At 40.2% G+C, this 17737-nt stretch overlaps 1 protein-coding gene across 6 annotated transcripts in view; it reads left to right on the forward strand.

The window, feature by feature from the left end:
- Positions 1-17737, forward strand: part of PRCP (prolylcarboxypeptidase) — a 63811-nt gene that overhangs the window by 6841 nt on the left and 39233 nt on the right. The window contains exon 1 of one of the 6 annotated variants that reach the window (XM_070623992.1): positions 11053-13312. The exons of the other annotated variants lie outside the window; for them this stretch is intronic. Within the exon in view, the coding sequence (XP_070480093.1) occupies positions 13277-13312 (36 nt within the window). The 5' untranslated portion in view covers positions 11053-13276. Of the gene's footprint in view, positions 1-11052; positions 13313-17737 lie in introns of those variants that run through there. 6 annotated transcript variants of the gene reach the window in all.

Raw genomic sequence — 17737 nt, forward strand, 5'->3', positions numbered from 1 at the left:
ACAGTGGGGATGTAAGCACAAGTTCTGTTTTTTGCCCTAACATTAATTGCCTTTGGTAGATCAGACCTAGACACTTTTTCCATCTCAATTTTGAGTAAGACATAGACTCATATCATGTGAAGTGTTTTAAATTAAAAATCATGCCACTCTACCACTGCACAATATTTATAACATAGAGCATTGTATTTATGTTTATGATTTTTAAGTTTGCTTGGTTATGGGTAGATTGAAGAAAGAAGAATCGTTGACAATATGTCTTTATCTTATTTGTCTTGATTCCTAGTGCCTTGCATGGTTCCCTTTGCATAGTAGTTCTTAATAAAGATTTTTTGGATGGAAAAGATTGGCTATAAATTAAAATGAATAAGGAGTGAGAGGTGGGAGAGTAAACTGAAATATGCAGTGCGTACGTGTCTAATGCGTTAATAATAACAATAATCTGCTACCATTTATTGAAAGCTTTATATACCCTAAGCGCTCTGCTAAGTACTTAATGAACATTGACTTACTTAATCCCTATAGCTGTCCGATGAGGTAGACGCTATTACTGTTCCACTTTCTAGGTGAGAGAACTTCATACAGAGAGGTTAAGTTATGTGTTCAAGATAAACTGCTTATCTGTACCATTTTGTTTTTCTGAAAATAAACTCATAAGTTTCTAGTTCTAAAATAAATGTCATTACCTGGCTTGTTGTGCTAGACAGGATAAGCTAACTTATGCTGTTGTAACAAAACTCTAAAATTTTTTTTTTTTTTTTTAAAGATTTTATTTTTTCCTTTTTCTCCCCAAACACCCCCGGTACATAGTTGTGTATTCTTCGTTGTGGGTTCCTCTAGTTGTGGCATGTGGGACGCTGCCTCAGCGTGGTCCGACGAGCAGTGCCATGTCCGCGCCCAGGATTCGAACCGACGAAACACTGGGCCGCCTGCAGCGGAGCGCGCGAACTTAACCACTCGGCCACGGGGCCAGCCCCAAAACTCTAAAATTTAAGTGACTTATTTCAGAAATTTGTGACTGATATTGTATTTCCATTGGGGTAAGCAGAGGGTTCTGCTCATTACATTCACTTAGAGATTGAGTGACTGATAGAGGTTTTCTTTCAACATGTGCTTTCATGATCACTGTAGAGTGGAAGAAGAACATGGAAGGATTTGTGCTAGCGTATAAATGCTCCAGCCTGGATATGAGACATCTCACTTTCTTTCTCACTTCATTGGCCAGAACAGGTTAAATTGCTGCATCTAACCACAGGATGGGAAGAAGAAAAGTATTGAATTTGAAGTGCCCAGAAGGAGATATAGCACTAATGGCTACCATACTCATACACCCATCCACCTACTCAGGGTTCATCCAGTTCCTTTTGTATGTCAGGCCCTGGACTAGGTCCTGGGGAGGCAGAGATGATTACATCCTGGAGAACCTCACATTGTACTTGTTGACTCTTGCAATTGTATATACTCAAATGTGTATCTGAAAAAAATGAGAAAGAACTGATAAATTTGTAATTTCTTGGCATTTATATGGCTGTAACTCAGAGATTGCTTCAAAAAAATATCCCTGAAGTGAGATTGGTCTACTTAATGGTTTCTTGCTCAACTTATCATCATCGTTATAGTTCACTGCCCTGCCATAGATAGATAGATAGATAGATAGATATACACACATTCACACATTGAAGCATGTGATTAAAAAAATGAGTGTATTTATTCATATGTTATTCAGTAATTAAAAATAATTGTTTTATGTGTCTTTTCTTTTTTTTTTTTTGAGGAAGATTAGCCCTGAGCTAACTACTGCCAATCCTCCTCTTTTTGCTGAGGAAGAGTGGCCTTGAGCTAACATCCATGCCCATCTTCCTCTACTTTATATGTGGGACGCCTACCACAGCATGGCTTTTGCCGAGCGGTGCCATGTCCACACCTGGGATCCGAACCGGCGAACCCTGGGCCTCTGAGACGCGGAACATGCAGACTTAACCACTGTGCCACTGGGCTGGCCCCTTTTCCGTGTCTTTTTTATATGAAAGAAACAAAATACATATAGAGATTTATATAAAAAATCTTAGATTTGCTTTTAAGTGTTGGATAATTGTTCATCAAAAAGGAAAATTCTGCATTGATGGTATGTATGTTATTGGGGAATTTATAAAAGTCTTTTTGCTTCTGGTTCACAGTTTAAGAAAAGTCCTAGTTATTGTGTATGAGCAGTGAATGAGTTAACGTTTACTGATTATCTAATCTGGGCCAGATAATATGCTAAACTCTTTTACATATCTGTTTTTAATTATTGTAATCACTTTTAAAAATAGCTGATTTAATTTAGGTTCGTAGAGTTTAAGTGTCTTCATCAAGCTGTTAGGGAACAATATTGTGAGTTACATTTTAATCTGTTGCTTTCAAGTTTTATGATCTTTCAGTTGACATCATGATGCCTCTGTGTTGTAAGCAGTGGTAACAAAACTGATGTCTGTATCTGTTTATGTTATGCATTCAATCTTTACAACAATCCTGTGAGGTAGATATCATTCTCATTTTTAGAGGTGAGGCTTCTGAGGTTCAGAAAAGATCAAAAGAGGAAACATCCAAAATATCCAACTTGTAAATCTCCTGGTTTTTCAGTCCCAAATTGTAAATGATTTGTGATATATCCATATAATGAAATATTATTAGCCCTTAAAAATAATGGCCTTTAAGTATATCTGACAATGTAGGGAAATGTTCATGAGTTAATGATAAATGGAAACAAAATAGAAAATGAATGTACAATTTGTTTCCAAATTCATTACTCAGTTTTTATTAAGTACCTACTATGTGCTAGGCACTATTCTAGGCATGGGGGGAAAAGCATTCAAAGCGTAGGGAAGAACAAGTATAAAAACCTGGAGGTAGGTGCATGCCTGGTGGGAGCAACTGCACCTTGCCCAAGGTAACAACATGAGTTAGTGGCAGGGCTAATACAAGAACGCCTTTTAAAGCAATGTGGCCACAGGGTTGTGCCTAAGGGAGAGAGTAGTAGAGGATGAGGACAAAGAGGAAGAGAGACAATGTAAATACTCCTCTAGCAGAGAAGGAAAGTAAATGGACTAGGGAAATAGAATTTGATGGCAGGGCAGTTTTGAAGTCTCATGCAAGTTAGTAAAACCACATGACATGGCTATATGTTTTTCCAGCTACATTCAGTTTCTTGGGTATGGATGTGGAGTTGGTGGAGAGTTGTTTTTAACCAGGATTGCGTTTTTTGCCAAATGAGTGAAAGAAAGAGAGAGATGTGGGGGCTGAGGGGTGTATGCAAGGGAGTGATTCTACTCGTGGGCTATGGAATTTAAACCAAGTAAGGAGGGGAGTGAGGATGGGTTGAGGGACAGTGGAAGGGTGGATAGTAGGAGGTTGAAGGATTTGGGGAATCATAGTAGTAGAGGGAGTGAGCTGGAAAGATAAGAGCAAGTAGAATACTTGAAATTGAGGGTATGGCGGGATTACGGTTACTGGGACTGACAAGATCTAGGGTTTGACCATGGTTTAATGACCAGGGTAGGTGGAGGACAAGGTCATTGGAGGAGAGGAGAAACAGGAATTAAGGAGCCAGGATATTGAAATCACTGAGAATTTCGAAAAGAGTTATGTTGGAGTGACAGTAAACAAGGAGCTAAAATCTTCAAGGCATGAGGGAAAGTGAAGCAGCTGTCAGTAGATGATTGTAGCAAGAGTAGTGGGTGGTATACTTTGATGACATAATATTTAGAAGCAATGGGTTGGGGAAGAGGGAGGGAGAATTAGGAATGATGAGAATACCTAGGCCACCTTCAGTCCCAGTGGTGGGAGAGGTTTGAGAGAGAAATCAACTACCACATGACAGGGTCAAATATGTTTAAAATATGTTTATAGCTGCACAAAGAAAATATACTAAAATATTAACTGGTGGAAAAGTATGGGTGATGTTTCATTTTATTCTTTATAGTTTTCTGTATTTTTCAAATTGTCTATAATGAACCTGCATTGTTTTATACTCCATTGAAAAAAGCAGTTGGCCTGTCCTGGCTCAAATAGGCAGTATGTGGCAGCATCAGAACCTGGGCCTTCCGACTCCAGACTGTCACCTAGCCCCATGCCTCCGGGTAAACTCTTGGACTGCTTGTGTTCCTCTTTTGCTGCCTAGCCATGGCTGCTTTAACATCTTTTCCTTAAGTATTTTACATCCTTGTGTTCTGTACAGAGCTGGGCAAGGATGAAGAACTGATTTGCGTGGAGATGGGAGAAAAATAGAACAATGCTCTGTTCTACCCCATTTCAACCTAAGATTTTACTGAATTGAAGAGGAGAAGAGGGGGAGAGGAAAGGAAAGAAAGGTTTCCAGAGGAATTTGTACCTGTGTCAAAGAGAGGGGCAGGATTAGGGTCACTTAAATAGGACCAGAGCTTGTATTTTCCCTAAGTCTCCAGCCCCTCTGATCTGTCTGCTTTTCAAAGATAAGAGCTCATGGTTCCTCTCAGGGCCACTTAGCAGATCCTTCCCAAGTCCATAGTTGTAGGTTTCTCTCTCCTTCTCTCCCCCTCTCTCTTTGACCCATTTCTCCAACAATAATCCTAGTAATAATAATAGGTAATATTTGTCAAGCTCTTACTATGTACTAGACAGTGTTCTAAACACTTTACACATATTGGCTCATTAATTCTCAAAGTGACCTAATGCGGTCTTGGTACTACCATCCTCAATTTATTGATGGAGAAACTGAGGCACTGAGTGTTAAGTGTTTTAATCACTATCTCAGTCTGTCTCCTGATGTTTCTACTTGGAGGTTTTGTAGGTCTGACTCAAAACCGAACTCATCTTGTTAGGTGATGACTCGGTCCAGCTTTCTCATGGGGGCACTATTATCATTAAAAAATATTTATTGAGGGTCTACATATATGCCAGGCATGCTTGTGGAGACAGCAGATGGACTGCTCATGTGAAGTTTATTTTCTGACTAGGAAATAAGTAGATAATAAACAAATAAACATTAAATAAATGAGATAATTATGGACTGTAATGATTGCTTTGGAGGAGGGCAAGGAAGCAAGGTGATATGTATGTGTCAGTATGGGGTACAGCGGATGGGAAAGGCTTTATCTCAGGAAGATTTCTTTGAGGAAGGGACACTGGATCAGAGAGGGAACAGAAAGTATTAAGGCCCTAAAGCTTCAAATGTCAGTTATTTTTGGCTTTTCTTTCTCCTGTACCTCTTGTAATTACCAGGTTGGGTAGATTCCATCCTCAGAGTAGATCCGTTATTTTTACTTATGGCTTTCATCCTCTGTTGTGAGCCCTATCACTGCCTTCCATGGATTGGAAGAGTCTTTTAACTAGTCCTCCTTGCTACCTGCAGTTCCTCCTCTACTGCAGTCCCCATGGGTCACATTAGTCCCCTCTCCTCCAGTCACACCACTCTCTGCTCAGAACCTGCAATGATTCCTTATTGTTTGCTTTGTTAAGAACAAAATCCCGTAGCATTCAAGGCCTTCCCACCTTTCTAGTTTGCTATCTGTTCTCCACACATGCTCATTCCTTTCCTGTTTCTATACCTTAGTCCACGTTGTTCCTTTTGCCTAGACTGCCTTTCCCATGGCCTTCCCTTGTTTATCAATCCCATATATCTTTTAAGCCCCATCTCAGACACTGCCTTCTCCTGGAGCCATTTCTTAATCTCCCAGAAAGTGTGTGATCGGTCAGATCTTTCTTTATACTTCTCTCATGGCATGTGCCTTACTCAAGCCTTGTGTTGCAATCTTTTGTACTCTTGTCTTAGTCCCTTTTTAAAGCAAGAACCCTGTCTTGTAAGTATCCGTACTCCTCCGTAGCATACTGCACATTGTTTTACTGATTGTCTTCACAAATGTTTATTGAATCTATGTCTTCCCCCTTTCCCTTTTCCTGCTTCCCTACATATTGAGGTAAGGAAGGTGTGTGTGTGTGTGTGTGTGTGTGTGTGTGTGTGTGGACTGTGTGTGTAGTAGGGAGAGGAAGGGTATAGAAACTTGGTTCCCACTAAAATGCTTTTGGGGAACACGGTAGAATGTCAGGCAAATAAAAACAGACCTTCTTGTTCTCATCTCTTGTTTTGATGATCTGGAAGCTGTGGCTAGTTGTCCGTGCTGACCCTTCGCCCAGTGTATCTACAGAGAAAGAGTCATGCGAGGGAGTGCAGCGGTTTCTGTTGTTTCTTTGTTTTGTGTCTGGGTAAGGGCTAGGGGGAGGGTGAAGAATGAACATGTTATAAAAAATGTCTCCTTGGGGCTGGCCCCGTGGCCGAGTGGTTAAGTTCGCGCACTCCGCTGCAGGTGGCCCAGTGTTTCGTTGGTTCGAATCCTGGGTGCGGACATGGCACTGCTCATCAAACCGCACTGAGGCAGCGTCCCACATGCCACAACTAGAAGGACCCACAACGAAGAATATACAACTGTGTACCCGGGGGCTTTGGGGAGAAAAAGGAAAAAAATAAATTCAAAAAAAAAGTCTCCTTAACAGCCGCTTCTGTGGCAATTGTGAACTGCCCGTGTTTATCAGTGAAAGTAAAGGTGGTTCTTTTTATGATTTTGGTTTTTCATTTGCAAACAGAGGCCAAGAAACTGTATATTTGTAAATCCTTAGTATCTATTATTTACGTGTCAGTTAGTTCCAAGTTGCCCTGCAGTGCTGCAACTGGAGAGGAGCAGCTGCTGTCTCTGTCAAGCTCATGATATTCTCTTTCTTGCTGCTCATATAGTGAGGGCTGCCCACAACGGTTAGGAAAAGGCAGATTTCTTTAGGAGCTTTCTTTGAGTAGCTCTGCAATTTGGTTATGTGATACAGTGAAGTATCATAGCAGTATTATAGCTGATATAATATCTTACATTTATGTAGTAAAGCAGCACAGTTATATATTCATTCATCAAATATTTGTTGAACTCTTCCTATGTGCCATACACTGTGTTAGTATCTGGGGATAAGTGGAAAGCAAAGACAGACCTCATGAAGTTTACGGGTTAGTGGGAAAGAGGATAGTGACAAGAAATTGCAAGTGTGATGTGTGCTTTAAGGAAGTAGTTTGTTGTGGGATCTACAATAGAGTCCTAAGTCTTGGGTATTAGAGAATCCTCTAGGCAGCAATGGTGTTAAAGAAGAGTCCAGAAAGCTGGGTAGGAATTAGCCAGGAGAAGGGAGATGATTGAGATTTCTGTCCAGGTGGAGGGTGTATCGTGTACAAGATCCTAAGTTAGGAAAGAGCAGGCTATGTTGAAGGAACTAAAAGGAGGTCAGTAAGACTGGGATAAGGAGTCAGAGATGATGAGGCAGGAGATGGGCCCTCAACACTGTGAGGTCAGTATTGTCACTATTTCCATTTACACACTCATAGTGTGGCTATTCCTTCTCTGAAGCTTTCATTGACTTTAAGCATATAGCTTGGTGTTGAAGTGGTGTGGGGCAGAGCACTGCTCTGTTGACCAGAGTAGATGAATTCACCTCGTGACATGTACTGCATAAGTGCTCCTAATATGTTTTTCACCCTGCAGGGAGGTACATCTTTTTTTATAGAAGAATGAAGGGCTCAGAGGTGAAGTAATATAACTGTGATCACATAGCTTGATCATTGAAAGCACCAGGATATAAACGGAGCTCTGTTGACATCAAATCCTTACTCCATGTCACCTCTGTACTAGCTGTATTTCTGGATTAGACAGAAGATTTTGTAATTCATGGCCTAGTTTAGAGATAGTTGCGAAAGTCACTTTTATTAAGGAAATCCACATTAGATAGTAATAAAGTTGAGGAATAAGAGGAATCTCAATTCTTTTTCTAACACTAGGTTGGGTAATTTTGGAGAGCAAAAAAATCATATTGGAAGTTTCAACAGTGTAGAATTTTCTTCTGACTTTGGCTTTGTGTTATAGAAAGAAGAGCTTTAAATGAATGGGAACTTTGTTGGGCACAGAAGGGATTATGAAACCTTCTAAGATAAAATGGACTATGAGATGTTTTTGGGTGGCTCTATACATTCTAGAATAAAGGATGTTAAGAGACTTCCATTGATGGTCACAAAAAGGTCCTCTCCAAGAGAATAAAGGAGGAGACTAAATTGGTGAGGCAGGAGTGAGGTCACTACTTTAGAACTTTGTTGCCTTAAGCTTGGTGCTCAGTATAGCTTACCCTAATTCTGTTAGTGAATTCTTTCACTCATTTTAAGCTTTCCCAACAGTCTATGTACAGAATTTGTCTTGGAATAAGTTAATAAGAGTTCACGTAAATGTCCCTAATCTATGCTGCATGGACTACTCGCTGCCAAATGTTCATCTTCCACTCCACTTGCAGAAGTCCTTGCATGTCCCCCTCCTGACCAATAACTCAAAGGAACAGAGGTCACCTGTTTGGCACTCTGCTTTTGAAAGTCTACCAGCCCCTGGATTAGGGAGTCAAGTCCAGCTAACTGTACCTGGGTATTTTTGTTTTCTTTAAAAGCCTGGATACTGATCTCATCTTTTAGCACTGTGTTTAGAATAATAGTACTATTCTTCTGTTTAATAAAGTGTTATTATTTTAAAAGATATTAGACTGAAAATTGCAGCTAATCTCTTTAACTACTTTGATGAGAAGCCTTGCTGTTGAACCATGATTGTAATATTATCCTGCCTTCTCAGTCCTTTGAGATGTGGATTTATAATCTTCACCATATGAAGTGATCAAAGTGTTATTATAGATTATTTTTAAATTCTTTATAAATAAGATACCCAAAGTTATCATGTTTTATTTCTGCAATATGTGCCTTTCCTCAGAGCTATGTAATTTATATAGTGATGAATGTGTACTAAAGGTATATTGCACTGTCACACCACTGGTGACTTGTAATTGGACAGAAAGTCACAAAAGCTAAAGCTTCTCACATACCAGACCACATCATATTTGGTGTATGAAAGCCTCTCACTGTCACCAAGTCATTGCCCTGTTACTGTCATCAGTCCCAAGATAGCTGCAAATTTTTTTCTTAATTTTACTTTGCGTGGTCATGCATGTTTTTTTTTAAGTGAACACAGAACAAATTGCTAAAGTTTTATATCATAATTTCTTCCTCATAAGTGGCAGTATTAAACACTTAACATATATCATTGTGTATGTTTGTATGTTTGTTTGGTAGTGGTTTCAGACTTGGGAGGTGCATGCTAGTAATACACTATAAAAATATATTAGTAATACATCAAGTCCTCACTTCCTGCAGGCTCTTACTGGGCACTTGCATGCGTGTATTATCCAACTTAATCATTACAAGACCCCTCTGAGATAGGTATTAGTTTTTTCATTTTTCCCATAAGAAAACAAGGCATAAAGTAACTAGCTCTAATAGATGGCAGAATTGGCACTCAAACTCAGATCTGTCGTCAAATTCCTTTCTCTTTCCACTATATTATAGAACATTTGTGGTTTTTAGGAGGAAAAAACCCAAAGTTTTTGATAGATGCCTTTGGTACTGGTTAGATTTTATTAGTGCAAAAGTGCATGTGTGGGTGTGTTTAAGCCTTGAGACACAATTGGCATTTTTAATAAGTTTTCCTCATGGTGTATGACTAGCATGTTTGGCCAGCATCACTGTGATTTAATAACCTAATTTAGACAAGGAACTATAACCCAAACAATGACTCTGATTCAACAGATAGGAAAGTGAGGAAGTAGTTGTTATCATTTGTCAGTGAATTTTTATTTTTATGCAGTTTGAACCACGGGTCACACTGCAGACGCTATCCTTTAAAACTGTCGGAAACCTCTGTCGCTTCCTGAGCACTGATGGCTTCTTCCTTTGAAGGAGCAGCACATACAACAATTTTGGAAAGCAGCGGTGATGACTCCCTTCTCCTTGGCGTCCATGCTTCCTTTCTGTTGAACAAATGGCTTTAAATGACAATGACCAATGCAGCCAGTGCAGACCAAAACAAGCTTTTTGTCTGCCTTTTTGTGAAGCCTAATTTCTAGAAAATGATCACACTGTAAAAGTGAAGAGAGTTCATATTTGCTGAGTACGTCTCTGTGATTTCCTCAATGGCAGCAACCTTGGGTCTCACTCATCTGTGGATATGGGAGACCACAGCACTGTACTTCCCTCATCTTTGCTTACACATATCTAACAAGTGCAGGCACCTCTAGTTGATCTGCAGATTCCATATATTTCATTTTTAAATTCCAAATTGACTGACCCCATGCCTCCCAGGATATCTTGACTGACCTATCCTTTGCTCAGCTAGTGTAGGCTTAGACCAAGCAAATGAATTTTAGGATCAACCCTTAAAAACATAATCAGAGGAGTAAATCTGCTAGGAAGAACTCTCTAATATTTATTATGTATTGTTCTTTATTATTGACACTGTGTGCGAGGCATTACACATTGCCCAGCTCATTGTTTTGTACACACTATGCTGGGATGTGGCTCATACAGTGCTGGTATCTCTCTGCTTGGAATGGTTTTTCTTCCTCCTTTCTCTGCCTAGCAAACTCTTGTTCATCCTTCACTGCCCAGGTCTTGCATCAACTTCTCTATGAAATTTTATAGGACTGCTTTGCTTCTCTCCCACAGGCTGGGTAATTGACTCCTGTCCCCTTTGTGCCTCCTATTGTGCCCTATAGATACTTCTTCTGTGGTACTACCCTGGATTGCAATGATTTGTTGATATGTTGGTGTCCCCATTAGACTGGGCAGCCTGAGGATACAACCATCAGTGTATCCTAGTGTACACCCTCAGCAGGTCTTTGAATAACTGGCCCAGGTTGAAGTGATTACTCCCTCTTCTGAATGCTGTTAGCACTTGATTTTATTATATTTTGCCTAGTTACTGCCAATATGGCATAGACACTGCCCTATCAGAACAGAGCTGGTCACAGAGCTGAGGCCTCTGCAGTGCCGTAGGTTAATTCTTTAGATCTGGAGGTCTGGAGAAGGGACTGAGGCAGTGGGGCAGGTAGGCATAGAGAGGGGGTGGGCATCACTCAAGGTGCTACGGTAATTATTTTCCAACTGGTATGGAAGTTTTTCAATATTTTAGGAACTGGCTGAGTATCAGCCTTGATTCTGCCACGTAATGAGTGCCTTAAGAATAAGGTACTGCTTATACTACTTAGTATCCCTCATATGGATTCCTAAGTGCAACTCAGAGGTATAGGTGTTCAAAGCAAGTTAAACTTCTATAGCAAATATTGATGTTATTACATAACCCTCCCTTCTAAAACTTCTTTGATCTTGTTCACATTACTGTTAATGGCACTACTCTCCTCCTGGTCACCCAGGATAGAATACTTTGGAAACATCTGATTCTCTCACCTTCACCTCCACACCAAAATCCAATCGATCAACAAGACCTTTCCATGATTCCTCCCTAGTTTCTGCCCCTTCCTTTACACTCCCAGGGTTACCATCTATATATGGGTACAGGCCCATAAAATTCCAAGCTAGACTATTACAATAGCCTCTTCACTCCCTCTGTTCTTTCAGCCTCAGTCTAGGCCAGCTGGTACTATGGTTTTTCTTCCTTCTCTCCTCTTTTCCAATCCAGGCCTTACTGGGTCCTGCTTAAATCCCACATCCTCAGGGAAACCTTCCCCAACTGACCCAGCCTAGCATGAGTTATCCTTCCCTGGGCTCCCTAGTACTTACTGTCTATAGCATTCATTTGGCTGTTACCTGTGCTCTATTGGTGAAATGGCTCTTATTTTCTGAAGTAATTACATCTTGGAATGTGATTTAACAGGTAGTTATCCTTCAAGTAGAAAGCACACATGCCCTAGAATTAATACACCCACAGGGGCATAATGATTCAGGGCATTTAGATTTTTCAAATTTTCTGATAGACATAATTTTAAATTCTGTAGCTAGGTTGCTGAATAGTGTGCAATTTTGTTAAAGAGCAAAGCTGATTATCATGCACTAAATTGAGTTTATAACCCACTAATGAATCACAACCTTCATTTTATAAAACATCAATGTAGACTACATGGCTTTACAAAGATGAGTGTTCCTTTGTAAAGGAGAGGTAAGACCTGGAAACAAAAATCTTTGCTATAGAGTGAGTGTGAAATATTGCAAAGAGGTATATAGCATGAGAGTTCAGAGGAAGGAGAATTGCACAATGAAAACTACTTCTATTATAGTAAGATGGTTCTGTTTGGGGAAGGGACTTAGGTATCTCTTAGTAGTCTGATAGATTTTCCCTTGATAGTTCAATCATTCCATTTAGAGTTGTTCCCCCACCCACCAAGGGCAGGTGGAAATAAGATACATTCGTTTCCTCTTTATTCATTCACCATCTTATTTTCCTTCGCAGTGTTTATGTGCTTGTTTGATATCAGGGCTTTTACTTGAGGTTTCCTGACTTGGATTATATTTCTAAACACTAACGACAAAGGAGGATACCATAAGGGAGAAGATTTATTTGTTGTTTAATACTCATCCATTCTGGGGACAAACAAAAAAAGACTATTTTTAAAGTGGGGAGGTCTAAGAGGTACTAGCCGTGGGATGGAAACATCACTTGCGATTAGTTGTAATTATCTTCTCATTGTAGGCTGCTTGAATTATAGTTTTAAAGGGAGGCAGTGTCCTATAGTAAGTAATGTTGGCAGACTATAATTATTACTCCTGAGGAATTCCCCTCAGAACATGCCGTTTGTTTTCCATAGATTTTTTTTTAAATGTAATAAGCCTTTGAGGCACACTTCTTCTTGGTTATATTCTTTGTGGCAGCTCTTTTCCCTTATAGAAGATTCTTTATGTAAAGGTTACCTTACATTATTTTTACTGCCTTTATGAGGACTGACTTGTCCCTGGGGAAAATATCATCAAACTGCTTTTCAGGTTGCCCGGGGTCAAATGCCAAATGTTGTGAAAACATCCATATGGTTGTAATGTACTTTTATGGTTTTTTTTTAATACCACAAGGTAAAATTATTGATGGCTATCAATCAGCAAGGAGTATTTGCTATAAATGGCTATCAATCATCAAGGAGTATTTGCTATAATTCAGTAAATTTTGAGCCTTTACTATGGTAAAGGATTTATATACACATTGCCTTGAATCCTTGCAACCTTGTAGGGAAGATATTAGTAGCCCCTTTTACAGATGAGGCAACTGAGGTTCAGAGCTCTGAAAAAATTTGCTGGAATTCACCTAACTGGAAAGTGGCACAATCAGCATTTCAGTTCAAGACTGTCCGGCTACAAAGCTGGACTCTTTCCACTGGAGAAGGAGTACTCTCTCCTGGGCCTGGGGTTGTCTTGGAAAGCTTGATGGAGGGGACAACGCTTGGATGGATGCAGGATGAGGTAGGAGTTTTCTGTAATGACGTGAGGGAGGAGGGTATTCCAGATGGGGAAATTCATATGCAGCAACCTGGAGACTTGAGAAAGTATTCTATGTCTACAGTATTTCTGAATTATGAAGTATGAGAGGGGAAAGTGGTAGAAGATGATGTTGGAAAAGAGGTGGGCAGGGTCTTGGTACAGGCATTATCAGCTTCTCCGAGTTTGCTTCACTGCAGCCGCCTGTCCCACCAGTTAGTTGGGTTGCATCTCCTCTTTGCTTCCATAACAAACATCTGTGCTTACCCGCATTCATAGTGTGCATCCCTTGTGTAGAAATAGTTTCTGTGCTTGCTAATCTCCACTAGACTGTGGCCTCTTTGAGAGCAAAGTCTATGCCTTTTAGCCTTGTATCTAGTGTAGCCAAGCACATGCAGTAGGCACTCAGGAATTGGTGGGAGGATGAAAGGGCCTTGTTCTTGCTAGGGAGAATCAATATTAATCATAGTCACCTCTGTGTTTACCACTCTTCTACCCTTTCAAAGTTGAGTTGGATTTTAACTTGATAATTTTAGGATCTGTTCACATTTCCTGAGGCTAACAGAGTCTCACTGGTGGCCCCAAGGGCCCAGAGCAGAGTTAACCAGTGTGGTCCAAGTGCAGCCTAGGTCACTTGGTCTTCTGTTGTCACATTACACTTCTCACTTTTTCTACTCAGTTCAACTCAGTAATCATTGATGAACAAGTCACGTGCCTGTTGTGCTTTGTGCTGTTGGGGTTCAGATATGAGCAAGAAAGGGGAGGCAGTATGGCGTGGTGGGAAAAATTCAGCCTCTCCGCTTCATGTGTTCTGTGAAGAACAAATGAGAGAATGTACATTTAGCTGTTAGTGCAGCCCTTACATGATTCATGTAAGGCAGATGGGAATAATACACCTGATTTGATCAGTAGTTTCTTATATCTATGCCTCTTATCTAGAGTCACTTTAGTCTTGGGGTTAATAATAGTATAACAGGTATATGACATGTATACGTAAATAACTACAGGGCAGGACTACATTTGAAAAGCTCTATAATAGAATTAAAATTATCATGGAAGCACAAAGAGGGCAGGAGGACCAAGGAATGGTACGTGTAGGAAGTGGTGTTGAGTAGAATCCCCTTAGCCTTTTCACATACTTGACATACCTAACTAGAAGGCTGTGGAGATTAAAGGCTTATTTATTGCCTGTTCTGACACCCTTCTCTGACCTCCCTATTAAAATTAGGTCTACCTCTGTTATTCTCTCTCAGAATCATACCTGCACTGTTACAGTTTCTGAGTGTTTATTTGTGTATTTGCTCTTTTGTCATCTGTTTCTTTCGTTATACTGTAAGCACTATGAGGGCAGTGACCATATCTGGCTTGTCCACTTTTGTATCTCTAACACTTATCCCATGGTAAGCACTCAAAAAATGCCTGTTATATGAATGAATGACTATAGCCACTGATTGTCATTTCTCTGCACATCCTATTAGGGCTGGGAAATTGCTATACAAGATGGTGACGCAGTGGCAAAAGCACCTGAAAGTAATCAAAGAAGCAACTCGGTCGTGTTTGAACTTGCTGTCATTGTTCTGAGCTTTTTGGTTTCAGTTGAGGATATCCTTTTCCCTTCCTTTATCTTTTTACAGTGCTCTTATCATTCAGACCGGATGAATGCTGAGAACAATGAGTAGTCTATAGAGTGTATTTTTAAGTTGATGATAAAAAATCTCTGGAGGCCGTTTTATAGTGAAACCAGGACTGAAAATTTGATGTTGGAGTTCCCCAGGAGGAAGAAGCTCACGCAGCTTCTTTTTTAGTTGTTTCCTTTTGTGGATGCTCTTCATGTGAGGATTTTGTAAGTTTAATTTTTCAGAATGCTAAAAGCCTTTAAAATTGTATATTAGTCAATGTAATAAAAATAATTCATTTTAAAGCAATCTCTTAGAAGAGAATATTGTAGATTTTCTGTTTCAATGGTTTTCACAGTGTAATGGGCAGAAAATATTCTGTTGGGGAGGAGGAGATTCATTTTGGTATTATGTTATAGTATCTAGTTTTTATGTGCTACTTAAAAAAACCAGTTTATTAATTTAGCTGAGGTAACCAGGTCAGGGTCAGTGCTGAATGAGTTATTAAAGGGTGGTAGTGGTGGTTACAGCTGTTTGAAAGACTTCTTTTTGTTGATTGCTGCTATTCGAATACTGCTGATGACATATGCTGGGTCCTTCTTCATTGTGATCTTTCCTGGGTATATTACAATTTTGGAAAGTGAACGTTGTTATCTGTGTTATATATGTAGCAACTGAAGAGAGACTTGGGTTTGAAACCTAGCTTATTATGTTGCCATGATCTCTCACTGAACCCTTCAGTAGCCTTCTGTTTATTCTTTCTCTTTTTCTTTACCATCTCCTTCTCCAGGCCAGCCTCCACAGAACAGCCCAAATGATCTTTTTAAAACAGAGATCAGAACAAGTCCTAAACTTTTTTAAGGTTTCCCATTGCTCCTTTTTTGTGTGTGTATGAGGAAGATTGGCCCTGAGCTAACATCTGTTGCCAATCTTCCTCTTTTGTTTTTTTCTTCTTCCCAAACTCTCAGCACATGGTTGTGTATCCTAGTTTTGAGTCAGTCTAGCTCTTCTATATGGGATTCTGCCACAGCAAGGCTTAATGAGCGTTGTGTTAGTCCATGCCCAGGATCCGAACTGGTGAACCCTTGGGTTCTGAAGCGGAGCTTGTGAACTTAAGCACTTGGCCATGGAACTGGCCGCCCCATTGCTCTTAATGTTAAATTTAAACTCCCTACCATGTCCTATCCAGCCCTAAGCGTCATCTCATACCACTGCTTCCTGTTCACCATGGTCCAGAAATTCTGGTCTCCTTTCTGTTTGTACAGCAAGCCAAGCCCTTTCTGGCCTGTGGCTTTTGTATTTTCTGTTCCTTCTTTCTAGAGTTCTTCCCCTGGCTGCCTCCTTCAGACTTCACTTTCAATGCCTGCTCCATGGAGAGACTTTCTGTGTTGGTTTCTTAGGGCTGTTGTGACAAAATACCATAAACTGGGAGCCTTAAAACAACAGAAATTTATTTTCTCATAGTTCTGGAGGCCAGAGTTCAAAATCAAGGTGTCGGCAAGATTGGTTCCTTCTTGGGGGGCTCCGAGGGGGAATCTGTTCCATGTCCAAGTCATAGCTTCTAGTGGTTGCTGGCGTTCCTTGGCTTGAAGCTGCAGAATTCCAGTGTCTCCTTCTGTCATCACATGGCCTTCTTTCTTTTGTACATCTGTATCTTCACATGACATTCCACTCTCTATCTGTGTCTTCTCTTATAAGGATACCAGTTATATTGGATTGAGGGCCTGCCCTACTCCGCTATGACCTTATCTTAACTAATTACATCTGCAGTGAGCCTATTTCCAAATAAAGACACATTCTAAGGTTCCAGGAAGGATGTGAATTTTGGGGGGCACTATTTAACCTGGTAGACCTTCTCTGACTCTCAATTTAAGGTAGGCTGCGCTAGTGGAACAGTATCTGTAAACATACTCACAAGCTATTTATTTCTGACCAGTGGTGAGCAAGGCACTTCATCAGGGCACATTTTATGCATCGTATTCAGTTCTGGGCACACCTCTGTGAGAGGGAGTGTAACTGGATTAGAATGAACTAGGTAAGAACTAGGGTTGCTCAATCAGAGAAGAAAAGATTTGGGAAGTCATCACAGCCCTCTGTAGGAGGACTGGCCCTTCAGAGAAGGGGTAGTGTGGAAGATCGGATTATAGGTTACATACATCACAGGTCTGTACTTCTGTATGTAAAGAAGCATGGTTTTGCCTTTTTGGGGGTTGGAGTGGTATCTTTATCTTTTTACATTATACCAGATACCAGCCCCCATCTCTCAGAAGATCTGGCATGGTATGTGATTATAATAGTGTTATAAAGAGAATATTTTGCATATTCAGAAGCACTCAGAACAGTAGAGTATAAAGGAAGAAAAACATTAGTGATACCTCATGTTATATTTAACAAAACAGGAGAATACAAATCTGTAAAGCTTTATTTGATAATACACAATATTATGTAATTTTTGTAAGATTACCACTGAAATGCTTACATAATGTGTATATGAATATCTGGCAATATTTTTCACTCTTTAAAATAGAATAAATATAACTTAGTTCAGATTCTCTTGCAAGTCAGCCATCAGACTTTGGGAGCATTTGTCAGTGGTGGAGAGGACCTCATGGCTCTGGGAATTCATGTTTGCATGGAGATCAGGGATGACCTCAACTCTCTTGCCTCCTGTCCTGTCACAGCCTCTTTATGTAATTCCCATCCTAGTTTTATCCAGCCATCAAACTTCTCTACTCCTAACCCTGGGTTGTGGATTTCTGCTGAAGCAAACCTGCAACTAGGCAAGCTGTGCCTG

This window comes from Equus przewalskii, chromosome 6 (assembly GCF_037783145.1).
Source record: "Equus przewalskii isolate Varuska chromosome 6, EquPr2, whole genome shotgun sequence".
Lineage (NCBI taxonomy): Eukaryota > Metazoa > Chordata > Mammalia > Perissodactyla > Equidae > Equus > Equus przewalskii.